We start from the raw sequence: 21688 nt of genomic DNA, 5'->3' as shown, positions 1-21688 counted from the left end.
TATGCATTTCATACTACTTTTGGGAAGTAATCGTTAGCCTTAAACAAGCGAAAATTTCACCAAGTGAAAATTCATTGTGAATTAATGTTCATAGCCTTAATGTTGTACTTTCAGTTTTAATTTTGATAGACGTGTGGGAACATTTTAGTGTTTTTTGGATTGTAAAATTAATATTCGAGTTGTGGTTTAGTGCCGAACGCGAAATTGTGCAATTGAACTTATTTGGTGTTGTCATCACAACGTTCCAAAGATGCATCATTGGGTAAGTACCATTTATCTGATTACCATTCGTAGATTTAATTTTGCAAGTAAAAGCAACAAACAAAATTAAGCATGTGAAATTATACGAGCATTTCGTGACCCGAATGGAAACTTTTTCAAACCCAAGAAAATTAGCGATTGTTGCGGATATTATTTGAATAATTTTACTATTATTATTTAGTAGACCTAAAAACACACAAAAAATATCCCATGATTCATATAAATACTTGGTATGCGGATATATAATATTAGTTCTTTCTTTTAAACGTGTTTTCTTTAAATCATGAACCGCCTGTATGCAAATGAAAGTCTTCCTCAAGTTACACAAAACGCGCACATATTATCATTGTCAACGGAGATAAGAAGACGAACTTGAATGAAGAGTGAAGGAAATCCCCTTCCAGAGTAATTAGAGAAACACGTCCCACCCGAAATGTTGATATCCGACGAAAGTTCTTCGCGTACATGCGTTCCGCCAAAGCGGCGCGCCGTCGAGCAGCTCCCAACAAGTTTGCACTAACAATTCATTTTCGGATCTCTTCGCCGCAGCGTCGGCCAGACAAGACACCAAACGTGTGCTTCAAATCATAATCCGACCACCGTCCGTGCTAGAAACAACAGCGGAAAAAGAATGTGTTAAATTTGAGTGTGAATTTGAGCAAGTCAACATCGAAACATCGAAATATCGAAACCAAAGAAGAAACTTCAGGAACAATAGAATTGTAGGCAATTAAGACCATTAACAGTGTGGATCATCAGTAAAAATAGAATAACCATCAAGTTATAGATTGCAATTAGCAGTGTGCGAAGTATAGTGCAGTGCGAAAATAGGATCGCAATCTCTACCATCTTAGATCTTACGTTTTACATCTGTGACTAAGAGCGATAAGCTTGAATGTGTTACGCACATTAAAACGCGACAGGATTGAATGTCTAATGAATTATTTGTAATATGCGAAGAAGCAAGCAACGAAGCTAAAAAGTCTAAAACGTGAATATATAAACAGATTGATCTTGAAGGAATAAAACAAGTGACTTTCTATTAACTAGATCAGACGAATAGTTCCGCCTTCATTTTACGAGCGCACATTCACGACTATCGATTTAAATCCGACCGAAATTAACAAATGTGATTAATTACACACACTTGACCTTCGAAGACGGAGGCACACCAAAAAGTCATTATTTGCCGAGAATTTTCTAGTCCAGGATATCCAAACATTAATATTAACCAACGCTGAGCTGAACTGTAAAAGCGTAAAGAGGAGAATGCATTGAATGCTCATTCAAGCGTAAGAACGCGACTTAAAAACGTTTAATTAACTGTGCGTGCCGATTGCTCAACAAGAAGCCAATTGGATCCATTCTTCCGGTGTGGATAAGTCAAGGGGCACATTCAGCAAATATTATAACACTTTTGGATACCTGAGAAGACAAAATATTTAAACCAAAAGTTACACGAAGCTTAACTGAGTTACAATTCACGTTAGTTTGTTACTAAATACTTAATACAGTTTTAGTTAACAGAGTGGAAAGTTTAATAATAAGTGGAATCCATTATGTGATCACTGGATGCAAATTTAATCATCTCACTAATTACACACGTAATGAGGTAAGTTTTTGTCATTACTCGCATTGTAGATGTAGAATTTTTTTACGGTTACATTATATCTATTTTAAAAAGGCAAGCATACATTCATAAACAGATTAATGTCGTAAAAGTAGGCGTTTATAATAAAATATTTGAGGCTGGTTTGAAAGGACATGTAGGAACTACTCATCTTGTAGGCATCTGTGTCACAGAATAGAGGCAGAATTTATAAATTGAATATATTATGACAGAATATGAGGTATAAATCATTTAGATTTTTAGTTGATACATGATATTTAAGTTTTAAAGAATGTAGAAGAAGTGGTCAGATGTAAAGAACTTGTTTATTTATAGATCATCAATATTCAATATTAAAGATTGGGTCAAGATGTTCACCTGCTAATGATTTAACATAAAAAATGTGCCAACGACACTAACGGTGTTTCTATTTATTAGATATTTAAAAATAAGTTTTCTATTCGTTATAGAAAGGAATGGAAAATTGTTTTTATTTTGAAAAAGTTTATTATATAATAACTAATTCTATTTTTGGTTGGTCTACCGTTACAATATCAAAATCACATTGTTTTTGAGGTTTATAGTTGCAAATTCCCTCATAAACATAAATTTCCTTAAATATGTTGACATGTAATAACATATGCTAGTTACCTAGAAGTGCATTCATTGCACTGTTAGCAGCATCTCGTAAATTACCAATTAAAATCTTTATTGCTCATTAATTTTAACTAAAGATAACAGTGCAAATATCCACATTACTTATGTATAATGAAAAACACATTTTGCACGAATGCATTGTGTAGAAAACATTAGAGATTATCCGCAACTGACTGTAAAAGTGAAATAAGCTTTATTTTTAATGGAAAACAGATTCCACTTTAATTTTGCCTAGTTATTTATAACAAGAGAGAGTTGTTGAACGCATCGTCGGGTGCGTGAAAATATAACACTACTTCTTTCTGATAAATATGTACATATATTTGCGCCGGGCATGCTACAAATTTTATTTATTTAAAAACTGACCAATTAACGCAAACGCACATTACATTAACCCACATAGTTTCAGCCGGCGACGTGGTATGCGTAGTATGCGTCGTCACGTATCTTCGCAGGTACGCGATAGTAAAGCGTTACAAGCTACTGACCAATCCATATTTCAATCCATACTTTGCTTCGTTTCGCTGCGATTAGCGATGCATTCACTTGGTTGATTATATTCGATGTGCAGAAGTGAAAGACTTTCATTACGATGCGATTTTATATTGCAATTATTTATATTGTGCCTGTTGAGATTTGCATTCTGAGTCTTTGGGGCAATCGCTGCAAATCAACATCAATTTTTACTTTTACTTTGATTTCTTGCTAGGGAAATTTTTGATTTGTGCCTTTTTAATCAATTTCACCGCGGATTTTGAAGGAAAAAAATTATTTGTGTCAGCGTTTTATTTTCGATTAATAACTGATTTTATATTTTTATGTGCGTATTTACAAAGAGTATTGTGCGTGTCGAACGAGACTGGCATTTTTTATGATAATTGAATTAATCGCCAAAAATATAACACGCATAAAAATAATTGCCCTCATAAACAAACCGTTTTGTTTTGACAAACAAAATTCAATATTCTTCCTATCTGTTACTGTTATAAATAATGTTCCTCACATATCATACACCGGATTTAGAAAGCTGTGTTGCAACGCATTAATTGAATATCAAAATAGCAATAAAATTTGTATATTAATGACTGATTAATTAAATTTAATTAAATAAATATTTACCAACATAATTCTATTAACTAATAAATGTTGCAAAATGCATAGTTAAAATAATTTGTGCAAATTTGTCAAATAAATACCTAATTAAAAATTAATAATTGCAATTTGAAATTAGCGCTAACATAACACCATAAGTGCTTAAATATAATTATATGATCGTGAAGATAATTTATGTGGTAACATACGTAACTTTAACGTTCTCTAACTACGCTTTTATCGGTTATTCTTCTGGTGTTCATCTAGCTGGCACCTGCATAATGCTATCATACAGTTTTAATTAGCGAGGTTGAAAAATGTCACTTGTCGCTACATTAACCGGCGCATCGTTGCAAAAAGGCTGCGCACGCCAATTTAGCAGATGTATCTTTAATTTGCGAGTTATCATAGACTTCATCGTTGTGTGCCATTATTATTGGTGAGATAAAATTGTTTTAATATTACTTTATTAACAATTATCAGCTGTAAATTAATTTAGAAATGTAAGAAGAAGTTATTAGCAAAAAAGTTGTTATTGCGAAGAAAGTAATTATGTTTTGACAAATTACAATTTAACATGCAAAGAGGAAGTGGCCATGAATTATGATTAATTGGGTTATAATTTTAGAAACATGCGATTTCAATCAGCGCAAATTTCTAATTAATGTAGAATATAGTAACATGTTAATGGTCGTATTATTACCCGTTAAAAGTTTAGCATTCTTATTTCGAAAAATTAAAACAAAAATAACTCTATATTGTTTTCAAAATTAATTTACTGGTGCATTATTTTTGCTTTAAAAACGTCTACTGGTCTAGATATTTATGTGCACATGCATGAAAAATAAACGTAAAAGTGTAATTAGCAGGTTAATTGCTTCCTGATGCCATCATTTATAACCTTTAGTTTTACGTGTTATAAAAATTACATTCACACACATGCTGAGGATTACTATCGAACCGCACAAACAGCAGTCGGTCGCAATGTAAGTCATTACTTTCTTCTTGATGTACTATTTGATCTGAGATCTCATACGACGCTTTCTTTACGATGCTTTTGCAACTTTACTGCCACTAAATAAAAGCTTAAATCAACTAAAACTCAAGTTTTAAATCTCAAAAACTCAAATTTTATTACTGATTATGTAATGGTAAAGCAGAAAAAACATAGTAACTTACTAAATGCTTACTGAGCATTTAGAGCATTTCGCATTTTTACGCTCAATATAGTTTGAATAATTTCTTTGACGTTTTACAGCGTTTTTTCTTGTTGATTATGGCATGTCATCGTTGCGTTTACCGCGCGGTGCATTTTACGATCGTTTTTATATCCGCATAAAACAGTTGGTACATAACAATAATGACGATCAAACAATTGTGATATAAAACAAATATTTATACACTTGTACTAAATGAACACAACATTACAAAGTTTAGAGTATGAACAGATAAATGTTCTTAACCAAACTGCGATTTCTAGCACAACAAAACTACACAAATGTGTAAACTAATTACATGAGAATAAATTGTTGCGGAAATCACAACTTTACAATGCATTCTAAGAAATTTAGCAGAATTGTACTCCGTGATTCAGTGATGGTAATCTGTACAAGCTATAAGACATCTTGATTGCACAATTTTGAATTAACCCAATTCGAGAAATCGAAATCTGAATAATTCTCAACAGCTGAACCTGATCATGAACTTGAATAACCTACTTAAATCATTCAAGAGCGTGGGTGCATAAAGGTCGTACATAAATTGTAAATTGCACAATTACTAATATTCCGAAATATAGGTACCTACAATAATAATACAACATGATTCAAAACTGAGGCATTTTAGTTTTTTTAACACTTTCATCTACGATGTGAAGGTGAATTACATCAAGACAGGAAATAGGTTGTAGCTTTCGCCAAATTTCAAATATTTTAAGATTAAATTGTCATATAAAAAAATCAGTAAAAATCTAGAACGATTTATTGATGTCAATAACCATGATGTTTAAGTTGTCATCTTAATTACAATGTATATTTAGTAGAAAACGTGTTACAGGGAATTAGTTATAGAAATTAATAGAAATTGAAGTTTGACACAACTTTGTTGGAGGCTGTGTGATGTGAGTCGCGGCTATTCACGCACGTCGTTCGACCAGCGCGTTTATAATCGAGATACTAGATGATTACTAGGTCAGAATGGACCAGGACTAGGTCACATTTCTTTTTATCTCTGCCTACTTGATTCGTTCATACGTGAGTGTTGAAAGATGTTGGGAGACGACAATATGTTGCGGTGTGTTAAGTTTATGGCTAGAGTTTTCAGGCACCGGAAGAAAAACTAATTATATTTGTATAATCATTTTATTAAAGATGATTTAAGCCTTTCAACGCATTTCTACTCATTATACAAAAATATTTAATATGTAGTTACGTATTTACATATTCAATTATTAGATGTGGCTGAGGAAGACCTCACACAGATAAATCTGTCGTAATAATGACCTATAAACAATTTAGGGCTATCGTTTAGTCTGCAGCATAGACAATATGATTAATTGCATATAAATAAATAATGATTACATTACCATACATTTACAATAATTATATACAAGAGTTTTGATAGATAAAAAGTTATACACATTTTTAATGCGGTATGCTTTGCTATTATATGTAACCAGTCGTACAACACAACAAATAATATTGTACGTAATGCACGGTGTGTTGCCTACGTTGATACTCAAGAATGTTTATTTTGTGTTGGTTGAATGGCAAGCGGTTTAATTGTTGAAAAACATTTCAGGCGTATGCCATGGGTTCCGTTATCCCTCGACGTCTCGTCTTCAATAACTCGTTTCATCCAACAGTAGTTCTTCAGATGTGTCAGTGTTTACTTCTTCGATCAGAGTGGTTTAATAAAAGTAAGTTTTAAACTTTTACATTTTTCAAATATTTCAAATTCTTTAAATTATAACAAACAATTTTTTTAAAAATGTTTAACATCCATATTTTGAAAAATTTAATTAATTTATTTGTTGGTACAATATTTTATGATAAACTAACACATATTTTAACATTTTAATTTATGCGCACTTTATTAATTCACCTGTAGTAATTCTAATTTGCGTTACACGCTTCTTAAACACAGCTATTGTGTCTAATTTCATACGGTGCATGCATGTGAGAGAAATTAAATAATTCATCGTAGAATTGCAAGTTTTTATAAAAAGTGAAAAAGTTGACCTATAAAATTAGCAATTTCTAACATGTAACTTTATGTTAGATATCTTCTCGAGGTAATTATGCAATATAGTCAATGAATTAATTAGCATCATAGATAGTCGAAGGATGTTGAAATATTTGCGATTGAGTTGACGCTAAGGTGTTATCATTAAAGTAAACATTACATAATTCATTTCGTCGCAAATACTCGTAAGTACAAGTGTGGAAGATGTCAAAAAGCTGGACACGTCCAAAAGTTGTCGATGTACGTGCGCTTTGAATGACCATGAAATCACTGCCATGGTCAGGGAAAGTCAACGAACTTAGCGGTATCATTCCTCGAGTATGTCCATTACGTTTCCTCCACCTTCCACTTTGGATGAATAGACATCCGAAGACAACAACCGCGACGTCGGACAGTGTGGTACACAGATTCCAACGTCTTCATTAACACACATCAACATATTGCGAGATAAATTACTCACAACACAATGGAAAATAACAATTCACTTTGAATTAAATATCTTTATTGCAATTCCATATTTGAGGTTTATGCATTACTGCATGTTAACTGTAATAATATTTGCAATAATTAAAATATTTACCTCTATTTTACTATTTACTTACTAAAACGGCATTTCACTAATAGCTCAAATACAGTTGTGGTATTTTTTCTGCTAAATTAAGCCTCATACTTAAAATGTATTCATGAGGAGCGTTATGAGTTCTTATGATTCAAAACAAACAAATCCAGCTAAATAATTCACGGAATGCGACAAACAGTTATGAAGCAGTACGTCATTGCAAACATATTCATTGAAGCGATAGCTAAAAACATGTTCAACGACAATTACTATTTTTGATTTATTTAATTAATTTAATTAGCAGTATTAGTAAAAACTGAAGAAAAAAACCCGCATGATAATTATCTACAGTTAGAAGTTGAAGAACCTTTCAAAATGATCGGTTTAAACTTTTTGTTGATGCAAAATTTAGCATGATAAGAATAAAATTGCGAGTTCTGTAACAGTACAAGACATAATGTAGTACGCCATGACATTAACCTTTTGTTTCTGTTTGTTGCAGGTGTAAAAAATGTTAAGCTACACCGGGCAGTGGTGTCTGGTGGTGTCCTTAATGACACTATCATTAGTCATGTCGATGCCGACGAGCAGCAGTAGCACGACGCCGACGACGTCGACCACATCCAGGTACCGATCCGACGAAGACGCATTTCTTAACAATCCTCGTAGCATATCGATAATGAGTAACAAAACGACGTCAACTTATATGCAAGCTCTACGTAGATTAGCGAACATTACCATAAACGAAGAACTGTTAGTTACCGACAATCGCGCGCGCTCACAATCACATCGCGGCACGAAAGAAACGCATCCGGCCAACAAAGAGAATTTCATTAAAATCAGCGTGGTTAAGTCCGATACGAAAGGCAGCCGTAAACAGCCGCCGACGGTTAAAAAGCCGGAAAGCGCCACGAAAGTTAAATTAAGTCCGAATACGAATGTGCAGTTGAAAAACGCAACCGTTACATACCACCGCGGTACTGTTGGCGGTGGCATTCGTCTTGTTACGACCACATTGAAACCCAAAACAAATAACACAATAATCAAAAAAATTAAACCCACGTGGCCGTTCACCACAATTAATAGCAAGCACGATCTTAATAGATACAAGAATTACACTCAGTTGCACCGTAATAGTAATTCTACAAAGAAGAATGAACAGAAGCAACAACAACCACAAGCGCAACTACAACCGCAACCACAACCTGATTTTGTTTTGTATCACATTCCCGCACCAGATCCAATGCCTGAGGTGACTTCTTATTCCCCGCAATATACTTTTGAAAGACCTCCTCAGACTCCCCAATCAGATCTAAATGATAATATTGTTCCATTGAGCGCGGTTGAAACCTCATCCAATGGTTATCCTGCTGATGATCCTAGTGACCTAGGTGATATAGTCGATATTCCTCTTGGTACTGTTGATTTGGATCTTATTCCAGATGCGCAAACCCAAGGGGAGTTCTATTCGGCCAATTCAGGGGGTAACCCTTGTCCTTCTTATCATTTGACTAGTAATGTGTTTGCACCTCAATCAAAACAAGCCGGTTGTCCTGATTTGAATGTAGTACTTAATTCCCATTATCACCCAGCTACGGATACACGTCGGCCGGAAACTGAAGCAGTGGCACCTGCTGCGTCTGCTCCTTTAGCTGAACCTGCCGCTCCGGCAGCAGCTGCTGCTGCTCCTGCCGCTGCTCCAGCAGCCGGGCCTGCTGGTCCAGCTGGAGCGGGTGGCTTTCCTCCATTAGGTGTACCCCAACTCCCTGAATTTCCTATGTTGCCTAATTTGTCAATTCCGGATTTGAAAGGTTTAATGGGTATATTCGGTGGGCTTTGGAATATTGTTCGGACTGTGTTTACATACCTCTGGCCTGTTTTAGTTGCTATACCTGTAATTGTTTTTGTCAAAACATTGATAGCTACCTTTTTCGCGATTTTCCCGTGGTGGTTCCCTGCGCTTTTCTTCGTCGCCAAGTCCGATAATAAGGAAAAAACACATTATCATTATAAACATGTCCACAAACCGGTTGTGCATCCAGATGGATGGTTTTGGAATCACCAAACTAAAACGTGGACGAATATTTTAGACACTACTAAATTATCAGGTGGTCATCATCCTTACAAAGGACACCGTCCACTGCGTATAAAACATAAACGAAGTTTAGAAGAATATAAAGCTAAATTTAGATAGGTATCAAATACGGCCATAATAAATTTGAAATTATTGATAAATGGAAAAGAAAACGTTGAGCTTGCATATAAGTAAATGGCAACAACTGTTATTTAGTTGATAATTGTTATTTATTATGTAAATTATTTAATTTATTTTATTTCAGAAACATTTGTGTATATATTATTTATTGTACGTGTAAAGAAAAATAATAATGAGAGAAACAAATTATTCTTATTTCCTAGTATGGCCTCAATTATCCCATATCCTTTGTAATCTGATGATTAACCTGTGGGCTATGTAATTATTTTTGTTTTCGATTGTTTTAGAACAAATGTATCTCCTATCAGCGAAACGATGAAACAATTAGCCGATCAATTAATGCAACTGAACGCCACATCGCATATTACATTTGATACAAGGACACCTCCAAAGTTTCGGGAACAAACACGGCGTGATCATGCTGAAATTATTGAGTTTGGACACGCAGGTATTGCGGAACCTGTTGATGATGAAGCGTTGTTATTGGATGAAGCGAATAAAAAGATGAACTTTTACAAAATTGACAAACCCACAACTGACAGTGGACTTTCCACATGGATCTTACTAAGCGGTCAGTCTTCTACTAATAAACCAACGAAAAAAACCGCAGTCCAAGCAAAGAATGCAACTGCAAGCAATGACGATAAAGTCATCAAGCCGATATTCAAAAGGAAGTCGACGACACCAATACCGGCAGCTTTGTCCACAACGAAAAAACCGACCACATTAGTGTCAACAACTTTGAAAGCAAATATTGCAACAACTGCTCTTACTACAGAGAAGCCTGAAAAGACTACGAAACTCACCAAAGTTAAAGCGTCCTTTGTCAATAACACGAAAACGACGCAATCTGTTAAGAAGGTTACCAATACTGCTACAACCGCCAAACCATCCAAAACCACACCTAAGTTGGAAGCATCTACTTTGTCTGTTTCTACAAGCACAAAGAAAACTGATTTTGTCAAAGTCCCCACTAAATCCTCCGCAAGTACTGAACTGCAACCTGAAGCCAAAGAAGGTACCCTTGACTTGTCTACTACAACCACCGATAAGAAAACCAAGCGTCCAACCACAGCATCTCCGAAAAAGAAGAAGAATAAAAACAGGCGTAAGAAACCAGTGGCTGAAGATAAGATGGATTCTTCCAATTCTACAAAATTGTCTACGAAGAACAAGGAACGTCCAATTGGGACACAGCTTTATAACTATCTCAGCCGAGAAGTGATGCCTACCGTTGGAGTTGGTCTGGTTGGTTTGATGGTAACAGCTGGTCTTGCAAGTTACTTCCTTTATCCGTTCGGTGCGTTACGCAGATCGTACGAAATTGATAGAAAGGATAAAGAAGGTAATTATCATTACACAGATGAGTACTCTGGAGGCATAGCCGAGGAGGAAGCAATTGGTAAAGTAATTGCTGGTATGCCGGTGAATAATTATTACAACACCAGATCACACAATTCAAGAAATACATACGGATTGAATGACTATAATAATGGTATGAATGTGGGCTATCAACCAAACAGTCGTTTCAGGAATGTTGATCAACGTTATATGGAGGGTTCTGTAGAAACGGTTGCTTTGAATCCCTTGACAAAATATCAAGCTGAAGAAGTGATTATTGGCAGTCCAAAGAAGAACACTTACTCCAATCATAAAGATACTTATGAAACATTTGAAAAACTGGAACCAAACAAAGATTCTGTTTCAATCATGAATGATGACGAGTTTGTAGTTGGTAATGTACCACAAGAAATTGTTCAGGCAAGTACTGAAGCACCGACACCTGCGGTTGTTCCTGAACATGGTCCTAGAACAATTGAAGAACAAAATGCAGATCACGAGAAAGTTTTTGTAGTTGAGAGTGTTCCAGCGCATGCAGAAGCATTGTATTCAATGGAACACATGCCCAGAAGAAGAAGGCGTCAAGTACCACGTCGTATTGATAAAACAGAAAAAGACGTTGATAATGAAATTGATACAAGCGATAAGAAACCAAGTTTTGTGCCTACCCCAACAACAACTTCAACTTCCACGACAATTAATCCTACTTTACTTCCAAACAGCGACTCAACTAAAGAAACTCTTTATGACACTACCACAACAGATGAATTCTTCACCACCACAATCAATCCAATAGCTGAAAAAACTGAAACTATCTTCGGGTTGATAAAGGATTTGATTTACTTGAAACTACGTCTAGGATTGCAGGTCCTGCATGACAAGGCGCAAAGTTTAACAAGGTATTTCAAAAATGTACAGGAGAGAATAGACGTCACATACAGAAATGTTAACCAAACGATTAGATACAGTTAAGTAAATGTAATTTTCATTTCTCAGAGATTACAGAGAAAAAATCCAGTTTATATAATAGCATTTGGGCGATACTTAAATTGTGTGAGTAATATGTAGATTTTAAATCAAGTTTAAGTTAACACTGGGTAAAACATGGTGATTGGTTTGTTAATTATTGAATAATTGATTGAACACTATAACTTTTGTGATGTTTGACAATAATTTATCACTTAACTTAAACTTTGTTTAAAATTTGGTAAAAAATGTATTATCTTAAATGTGACAAAATGTTATCTTGCACAATTCAAAATGCTGGTATTTAATACATTTCTATTATTTATATAAAGAATTTAAATATATGAACTTTAATTATTTACTTTTATCGGTAACGATAATTTTCCATATTTTTTTACTCTCATGATTTGATTTTTTCCCATGTTTATTATCGTGATCGTGATGAGCACCATGGCCATCAGCAATGTGTTTACCTTTTGAGACTTTCTTCTCGTGTGAATCTTCATGACTTTTATAATCGCCATAATCATCATGCTTGTATGCTGAATCGTCATGCTCTTTGTGTGCATGATGCCCCTTTTTGAAATCTTTTTCGTCCTCATGACCGCCATCTTCGTCCTCATCAGAATCTTCATGATACTCATCGAAGAATTCAATTTTCTTCACGTACTCATCTTTTTTACGCACGTTATGTGTTCCTTTCGTAGCGTGTCCTTTGTCATTTTCCCCTTCTTCTTCATACTGTGTAATAATTTATTCTATTTATTTCTTTAACTACTTTAGTCAAATAATTCTTACCTTAGATCCTTTCTTCCCACCATCTTCTTCGTGTGATGCGGCTTGGTAATCTTCACCCTTATCAAATTTCTTTTCATCACCTCCTTTATCTTCATGATGACCAGATTTCTCATTCTCAACGTGATGTGCCTTTTCCACTTTATGTTTTACGTGTTCTCCTTTGTAACCCTTATCACCCTTCTTTTTCGACTCTTCGTGGTGCTCATGGTGGTCGGTTTTCTCACCCCCAGCCTTAAACTTTGTGTTGACAGGTTTCGGTTTGTGTTTTTTATGATGTGACTCTTCAACATGTTGGTCACTTTTAGGCTGATTTTTAATTTCGGTATTTGTTTCAGCAACCTGTTCTTCAGATAATTCCGGGACAATAATAGGAGCTGCAAGTGAATCCTGCTTAAGAGGTTCATCAGGTACGTAAATTAAAAATTCTTTCTCTTTTTCTGGTTGAATTGTTTCTTGATTCGTTTCTTTTAAATACTTCTTTGGTATCAATATTCGTTTCGAATTCAATTTTCGAAGTTCTGCAGGTGGATCAGGTTTCAATCTCCTCTGCTTGATAACTGATTCCGCTGTTTTCGGTTCGTGATTGTATGCAAAGGCGAGGGGGGGTTGCAATAGTTTCGCGTACTGACCCAGCGGTTCTCCTTTAGATAAGTCAGTGATAAAACCCGACGGACGAGGTTGTGCAGCATCTAGTATTCGTAAAACCGCCGCGACGAAAACAAACACTTTGAATACAGTCTCCATAATTGCACGTCCGCACAGTGTAAACACTTTCCTTTAAATGAAAACAATACAACACTGCCGAGTGATTTATATAAGAAGTGTTGATTAATTCCATTTTGTGGTCGGATTTGGATTAAGTGCGCGCCAATTCGTTCGGTCGAATTGAAGAAACGAATTGGGTTATTCAATGCACCGGTACGCAAACAAGCGTGATAATTGAGCTGTGAGTCTAATCATCATTTTGCATGCGCTTTCTATGGTGAAGACAAGCGATGCAAAAGTCATCCATGCTTGATTTACTATCCTTTCTATTTTTCTTCCTTCCTTTCGTGCAACGCTCTCGGAAAACTAGTGCAACTCGACTCAACTGCAAACCGTAGCGAAAACAATAACAGGTATGTAATACCTGCTGGTTACTTATTGAATTTACAACTTATTTATTAATTAACACATATAAACAATAACGATTACATGTGGATCATACCTTAAAAAAAACGTAGTATAATTTATAAAGTCAATGCAACATTTAAACTTATTCAGTTGATTAAAACTGAGGCAAAGGTGATTTTACGCATGAATTTTACAAACTCTTCCTCGGTAACTCTGCCGTCTTCGTCAACGTCAGCTTCATCTATCATCTCGACAATTTCCTCTTCCGTTACATATTCTCCCAGCTCTTCTGAGACTCTCAGCAAAGTTTCGGTCGTTATATATCCGTTCTGCTCAGCATCAAAGAGGCGGAATGCCTTCAGCAATTCTTCTTTCGAATCTGGTGCGCACATTTTGCCGGCGATCAACGTGATGAAATTTTCGTAGGACAATTTTCCGGAATCCTCCGTGTCTACCTCGGCAATCATCCGCTTCATTTCTTCTTTTGGTGGCTCAAAACCTAGAGCACGAATTGCCACTTTAACTTCTTTAACATCAATACGGCCTGTTCCGTCCCAATCAAAGATGTCGAACGCCTCTTTCATATCTTTTTTTTGATCCTCCGTGAGTTGAAACTTTGGTCCTTCTGGTCTTTTCTTTGGTAATACACCACTAGGAGCGCTTATGCGTAGAGATACAGTGTCTATAAAGTCTTCCATGGTGTTCAAATTAATTTGTTATGTCAAAACGATAAAGGAATTAATATGACATTGGCTTGTTTCCAAAGCAAACTCGGTTAATGTTTAGTTTACATAAATAAAAACAAATTCGCATGAGCACCCTTATGCCGGTGAACCTGCGAAATATGGAGGGGCAAACGGGTTCGAACGATTAACCCGTACGTTCGAACATGTTGGAGATACCTCTGAATATGGGTAACAGGAAAAAGAGAGGTCACCATTAAAAGAATCGCAGTAATATATAACAAAAATACATCTTGTTTATTGCAAAAAATATAATACATCATGTCAGTACAAAATAAAGCGACTAATAATGTATATTAAAATATGTTATTTAAGCATTAAAACATACATTACATAATAATATGCAACAGTCAAATCTTAAAGCATAAATCGTTGATTTTGTAAATTAATTCGTACTCTTTCATGATTGAACTTGGTCTAAATTGTAAATGTGGAAAACTTAGAGTAAGTGTAAGAAATTAAGAAGCTGTAGAATTCGGCGTTTTATTGCCACAGCCGTGTAATACGTAATTTGGTAGATAATAAATGCAATCAAATAAATGTTGTAGACATTAACGGATGAATATCTTAACGTGTAATACAGTTTGCAAACTATCAGCACATTTGTGAGTAACAATAAGATATAGAGTAAATATTCGAAGAAAACGTGTTTTGATATGCTGGTCAATAATTGCACAATATTTTGTGGGCGAATACTACAATTGCATAGATCATTTCTTAGAGGCATTGTCTTGAGGCACCTGTTTTCTTTCTTTCTCTAAATTGTTTCGAGTTATATTAAATGCTTCCGTCTTGAAGAAGTCTACCTTTTTGTACACTGTAATTGCTCCGGGTGATCGGTCCGAGGAGTCTTCGTTTGTCGATTTTGTGCGTTGCTTAAACTTGTTGCTATTTTTATTGTCTAAATCTAAGTCGAGGTATTCCAATTTCTTTCGTTGAAGGTTTAAGGATCCAAAATAATGGTATACCTAATAATAATGTGTATGAATATCATCGTCTAAAGTCTGAGAACTAATTATTTACCTGTTCGTTATCGTCACTTTGTAAATTTTCGATCGATCTGCCAAAAGGTGTTGGACTGGGAGCAGCGCGACACTTCCTATTAAAGTTCTCATCGCTCGATTCAAAAGTTCTTCCGGTAGGCAGTGTGAGCTGTGATTTGTATGATTATTTTCAATTCTAATAATCAACCAAAAAACTTACCGTAGTCGATGGCTTTAATTTCCGATCCACTGATGGTGCAAGTCTCGGAGAGTTGGGCTCAGTACTGGATGCCACAGACAATGAATCCGATAGTTTCCTCTTTGGTTTCAATCCTCGGTTGACTTTAGGTGGTGGCATAAGCTGAAATGCATAACCAAATAGAAACGCATATTCTATATTAAAAAATAACAATTTACTTGTGCGTCAAAAGGTAAAAGCGGGCTTGGTAGGTTCGAATAATGTGCGGTTGAAGAAGATTGCGATAACGGTGACGCTGGCTCATCTCCGAGCTCATCACCGTATTTAAATATTTGTGATTGACTGGTGCTCGGTTTAGGCGACGGATTATCGTAAGTAAATATATGGCCGTCAATGTAACTGGGCGCCGCATTGTTGTAACAGTGACGCTTTCCTAAAGTGTCCGTGTTCTCGACGTGCGACCGCGGGAAATCATATGTCTCATCAGTCAACAAATTCTGTAACGATTATAAAAGTCAGTTAGTCGGAAATACAGTGATATAGGCGTAACTTACTGGTGTGTTTTCATCACATGTAGAATTAGATTTGCTATGATTTCCGGACTTTGTTCCTTTCAATTGATTAGTCTGGGATGTATTGATATGGTGTGGTTTGGGTGGCCTTGGTGGACCCACATGGTTTAATTTTTTATTTGTATCAACCTCAGCTGAACTATTAGAAGGTCTAACGCTCCTGAAGCCTAAAAAATATAAAAATTAATAATGATTTATACAAAAAATAAATAAAAATGCTTACTAGTATCAGATTGGCTGATATTATGTGACCAATCATCATCAGTAAACACACTTTCTGAGTCTGTTGGACTTTGTAGTGGTGATGCATTAGTGATTGGCATTGAATTGCAATATTCCACTTCCCTTTTATGATTATTGATAGAAATTGAAGCACAATTTAAATATGTTGGAGAGGACATCTCATAGGAATGATTTCCAATGGTGTAAATGCTCTGCACATGCTGGGCAGACATGTTATACTCATCTATTGACTGATTTGGTAAAATCGGTGTCTTCCCAGTGATACATTCCGAGATTGGTATATATGGACTGGTGCTCACAGGGGAAACAGGTGGTGAATCAAGAGAATGTGCTACCAATTTTTCCTGTTGGTCAATACCACAATCTTCTTCATCACTTGTCGCCCTCATGTTGCACAGCTTGCAGATATTATTTACCCATTGTATCATCTCATTTTCTGTTTCTGCAGCCAAGTAATAAGTACGTGTGGGAGTCTTTATGTCAAATATGTAGTCAAACTTAAGTTTCTTGTCTTCAAACTTGAGGCCTTTGCTGAGTATCTCAACTTGGTCTAAGTCTATAATGCCTTTTAGTTTGTGGTTGTTTCTATCAGTGAAATATGATAGCTTGTACTGAGCTGGCAATTCACCTGCATGTAAGACAAACCAACGTCGTCTCCAGCGCTAAATAACAAAATAAATTCGTTAGAGCACAAATAAAACTGCTCGTTATCGCTGGATAATGTCGACTGACTCAACGTAGCTCGAGGATACTCATTGTTTTGCAAACATGAATAACATTTGTTTTGAGTTGTTGTTTGAAAGTAATTTGTTCACTTACCCCGCGCCATATGCGTTTCGCTGGCGGCGACTTCGTTAACCAACCGCTGTGTATTTCTTGAATATTCTTTGACATCTTGAACCTTTAATTGAGCTTTGGTAATTAAAATCATACCTTCAGATAGAATACATGATGATGACTAATGTGAAGAATGCAATTATGATTATGATTCCTTCTGTGATGTCACATAAACTAACACATGCGTACTTGATGCGACTAGAGCGGCATCTATACAGTAAAGGAAAATTTAAAACTTGGAGCGTCAAAATTCCCCACATTTGAATTCAAGTAACCTCGTTTGAAAACTTAGGTGTATTTGTCCGTAATTCATGTTTACACTACATAGTAAAAGTTGATATTGTATTTCTTCTATCCGTTTCATCTTCAACTTCGGTTGCAGGCTCGCTATATTTCCTTCTTATATACATGTACATGTTTATCATAAATCCCCAGGACACTAAATAAATGACTATAGCTAACAATTTGAACTCAAAATCTTGATTTCCAATCAATACTTCTAACGTTACAAATGTGCCTAAAACTAGCCGCATGCTAATGAAGATTAATACAAAACTCAATTCCACAATTGTAAAAAACAGGGTGTTCTTATATCCCAACGTTCTAATGAACCACCTTAACTGTAGCAGTGGATTAGTGATTTCCATCAATCCTAAAGCACAAGTAGCTTGATTGGTTAATGTGCCCTTTGCCAATATCCGCGCCATAGCAAAACAACTGTATACGTGATGGGCGATCATTAATTTTGATTCCGTTTGGTAATATGCGCACCAGATCAGGTCAAATATGAAGTATCCCAGGCTGAGTAAGAGAATGGCAAGTTGTGAATTTGTTCTTGGTTCTTCACAATTCCGAAATGCCCAACCATTGATGAAACACTGTGAACTTCCAAATGTCGCCATAATGGTAGCATGACATAGTGTAGCTAAACGATTTGCAAACTCCGGTGACTCGTTCTTGTAGGATTTTCTTAGTGTGATGTATAACAAGTACCAGCTCAGTGCCGAAGGGATTGATAGTAACAAAATGAACATAACTTAGCGATGTACTACTCAAATTTTGACATGATTGCCGACATATTTCAAATATGCTGGTGTCAAACGAAAACAATGGCAATAATAAATGAATACGTTTCTAAGGCGGCTTTGGAGGGTTTCGTGAACAGTGTCAATCTTTCTACAATTGTCACCAATTGAGTTTATTCACGAAATAATATTTTAGATCTTCTGGACTCTTATGTAAGTCCTTTTTATAACGACGTATTACTTAGTAAACTTGAGAATATAATAGCTTTCAGCATGCCTGGTGTTAAACATACGGAATCAAAGATGAATGTTTCGCTTGGACTCAAAGGTCCGCGGGCAGTAAGCAAGCCACTGGTTTCTGTGGTGTCCGCGATGCCCACTGCATCAACTGTATTGAAAAGTAAACATCACTGCACTAAATGCGTCTTGATGAAACGATTCTGGATGGTTTCGGTTAATATGTACGACTTCATGGGATTAATCGATATTTGTCCGGGCAACACTCTACATGCAGTTAAACCATATGTTAGTTGTAAAAATTAATTAAACATGACGTCATAGAGTGTATTTCATTTTGGATTTTTCATTGCATAAGGTTTCATAATTATAGTAATTAACAAACTAAGCAATAACGAGATAATATTTTGTATTTAGTATTTTGTATATTAGAAATACAATCGTTTATACCGTAATGGCCCCAACAAAATCGGTTTGTTTATATTGTTCTTTCAACGTGCAAGAGTTGTATTCGTATTTTGCGCGGCGTATTTATCAATGCCGGATAAAACAACTTTTATCGTGTTCCACGCGATTCTCTCGCTGCAAATTCTGCTCTGTGGGCTGCTCTATATGTTATTTCCGATCAGTAATTTAGTAGAAAGGTGCTTAATCGTGTCCAGTAGAATGAATAATCTGTGGTTTGGTCGTAATATAAGTGTCGGGTGTTCTGGTTTATTATTAACGATTAACGTGTCCCGGATGTCTATTATCAATTCGAAGGTATGGTAATTTTCTTAACTTCTTAAACAGTGTGCTTGAAAATATTGCAGTTATGGTGCGATTTTAAATTTTATTAATTTTTGTTTGAATGCATGTACCTAGTATACATTTTTATCGGTGTTGTGGATTTCATCTTGTGTTTATACAATACATTGTGTCCGTATTGTTATTGCTTCGTTCTCTGATACGCCACGTTTTTTTCAGTACCTGAATGCAATCGGGTATAAAGAAAATTTGAGTATTATGTTTTATCAATCAAATGCAAATCTATTTTCACTTGCGTATGCCTTGTCTCACAATTAATTGTCTCATTGTCTGTTTCAGTGCGGACCATTGGACTTATTCTGTTAGTCATTTCTGGAAAACGATGCTGTTCTCGTAAGTTATTAATTCTGATTAATACTTTTCGTATAAATAAACGCGATACAACACTTTTTTGTGTATTATACAATTTGCTATATTTCAATGATTTTCGAGTATCAGTGAATGTATCAGTGTTTACAAACAAACACGTTTTCTTATCTCGTGCAATTTTTGTGCGATCGCCACGCGGTTCGTCTCGCGGTTGGCTTGCGTGGTACGTCGGTCTCATATTTGTCGTCGAGTGATCTGCACGCACATTTTCTTCACAATAATTTGAGTTTCTTAATATTTTTCGCGTCATTACATAATATTTCTAAATGCTCCTTCCATTGTGCGCGAGTGATGTGCGGCGTTCAAATGCGAATTGTTAATGCGCAGAGATAAACCGTGAGTGATGTTCCGTCGGCCGTCGGATACTCTTTTTGTATGATTCGCGTATTTCATCATTTCTACAATGTGCCTAATTAAGGTCCTTACAATTTATTATTTATATTAATGTATTATAATTTCCCTTAGTGTTTTTTGTAACACCCTGTATACTAATTTTCCATGCTTAATTTGTCAAAATTCCACTTAAACTTAGGATTTTTTATCGTTTTCTCTTTACATCACCCTATATAATAATTTCCTTTGATTTTACTTGGACTGTGTTTCCCAACTTGAATTTTGCATTTTCTCTTTAAATGTTATTATATTGTTTTTGGAACACGAAGGTAGCGGTTGAAGTGACTCGTGTTCAGGGCACCGTACGAAGGTATCGGTAGAAGTGACTCGTGTTTAGGGCACCGTACGAAGGTAGCGGTAGAAGTGACTCGTGTTCAGGGCACCGTACGAAGGTAGCGGTAGAAGTGACTCGTGTTCAGGGCACCGTACGAAGGTATCGGTAGAAGTGACTCGTGTTTAGGGCACCGTACGAAGGTAGCGGTAGAAGTGACTCGTGTTCAGGGCACTATACGAAGGTAGCTGTAGAAGTGACTCGTGATCAGGGCATCGTAAGAACGTAGTAGTAGAAGTGACTCGTGTTCAGGGCACCGTACAAGGGTAGCGGTAGAAGTGAGTCGTATTGATAAAATATAAATTATTTTTGGACGTTTTAGCCCAGGATACTTAATTATTTTATGCTTTATCAGATAGAGAATTTTCCAAAGTTTCATAATCTTCAATCCGTTGGTCGCTCACGTTTTTAGTTTAAATGATATTCGTTACCAAAAATACTCAAAAACATGACGCAGCAGCGCGATATTGTGAACACCAACTACTTAATTATCTAAGGTACACAGTAAACTTTTACGAAGACAATAAATTATTTATTGGTAATGGTAAATTAAATTCCAGTTTTTGTCAATCTTATTACATCCCAAAGTCAATATATTCTTTTCTAAAGCCGAGAAATATTGAAAGTAAAAGTAGATTCCGTGTATATGTGCTATTTCAATATTGAGAATTTTAGTTTCGTCTTCTCAACTACGTGTTTGTTATTACGTTTGTGTATAAACAACTTTTTTTGTTCGACTGACGCGTGTTATCGCTATGTACCTACCTACCCGCCTTGCTACGCGTCGTGCACACGGCAGTCGTTTCACCGCGTGGTCCGCGAACGTGTCTCTCTAATCGCCATGCGTTTTGAGGTTTTAATTGTATTAATCGTCGTGTATTCTTTCGGCCATCGTCAAAATATTCGCAATGGGAATGTGTGCCTGTTTTGTTTAATGATTTGTGGCGTTTAGAGTCTCCTTAAATAAGAAATAAGTGTCCATTAATCTCTGCGTGTGTTTTCAGTTGATAGAATATATTCTAGGATAGAAAATCTCCTCTTTAATGCACAGGTTGGTGGATAATTAAAATTTATCGCGGAAAGTTAAGGCGGTTT

General features: G+C 35.7%; 4 protein-coding genes and 1 long non-coding RNA gene across 5 annotated transcripts; 2 read left to right on the top strand and 3 right to left on the bottom strand.

Annotated features, from left to right (window-relative positions):
- The first annotated feature begins 1739 nt into the window (after positions 1 to 1739).
- Positions 1740 to 12304, top strand: LOC135800949 (uncharacterized). Its single transcript, XM_065314298.1, has 4 exons — positions 1740 to 1873; positions 6419 to 6536; positions 7924 to 8048; positions 9924 to 12304. Exons 3-4 carry the CDS (start codon positions 7933 to 7935, stop codon positions 11947 to 11949), a joined length of 2142 nt encoding a protein of 713 aa, XP_065170370.1. The 5' UTR covers positions 1740 to 1873; positions 6419 to 6536; positions 7924 to 7932; the 3' UTR covers positions 11950 to 12304.
- LOC135800961 (sarcoplasmic reticulum histidine-rich calcium-binding protein-like) lies at positions 12219 to 13788 on the bottom strand. The gene is made up of 2 exons (XM_065314318.1): positions 12742 to 13788; positions 12219 to 12684 (listed from the first exon to the last, which is right to left on the bottom strand). The coding sequence occupies exons 1-2, from the start codon at positions 13483 to 13485 to the stop codon at positions 12298 to 12300; spliced, it is 1131 nt and encodes a 376-aa protein (XP_065170390.1). The 5' UTR covers positions 13486 to 13788; the 3' UTR covers positions 12219 to 12297.
- Positions 13789 to 13881: 93 nt separating this feature from the next.
- On the bottom strand, positions 13882 to 14645 carry LOC135800973 (uncharacterized). The gene has a single exon (XM_065314328.1). It carries the CDS (start codon positions 14550 to 14552, stop codon positions 14001 to 14003), a length of 552 nt encoding a protein of 183 aa, XP_065170400.1. The 5' UTR covers positions 14553 to 14645; the 3' UTR covers positions 13882 to 14000.
- A 170-nt stretch (positions 14646 to 14815) lies between these two features.
- LOC135800951 (GRB2-associated-binding protein 3-like) lies at positions 14816 to 17612 on the bottom strand. Its single transcript, XM_065314312.1, has 7 exons — positions 17414 to 17612; positions 16575 to 17256; positions 16334 to 16518; positions 15998 to 16276; positions 15801 to 15941; positions 15621 to 15749; positions 14816 to 15565 (listed from the first exon to the last, which is right to left on the bottom strand). The coding sequence occupies exons 1-7, from the start codon at positions 17486 to 17488 to the stop codon at positions 15308 to 15310; spliced, it is 1749 nt and encodes a 582-aa protein (XP_065170384.1). The 5' UTR covers positions 17489 to 17612; the 3' UTR covers positions 14816 to 15307.
- Positions 17613 to 17929: 317 nt separating this feature from the next.
- Positions 17930 to 19028, top strand: LOC135800979 (uncharacterized). The gene is made up of 2 exons (XR_010550265.1): positions 17930 to 18669; positions 18722 to 19028. It is a non-coding gene; the product is annotated as an uncharacterized lncRNA (long non-coding RNA).
- The last annotated feature ends 2660 nt before the right edge of the window (positions 19029 to 21688 follow it).

The sequence above is a fragment of the Atheta coriaria genome, unplaced genomic scaffold (genome assembly GCF_025399875.1).
Source record: "Atheta coriaria isolate IRGN ID8LTWV9N9 unplaced genomic scaffold, Caltech_Dcor_3.1 hic_scaffold_2_pilon, whole genome shotgun sequence".
In the NCBI taxonomy this organism is placed as follows: domain Eukaryota; kingdom Metazoa; phylum Arthropoda; class Insecta; order Coleoptera; family Staphylinidae; genus Dalotia; species Dalotia coriaria.
This window is presented reverse-complemented; position numbering and strand designations above follow the sequence as displayed.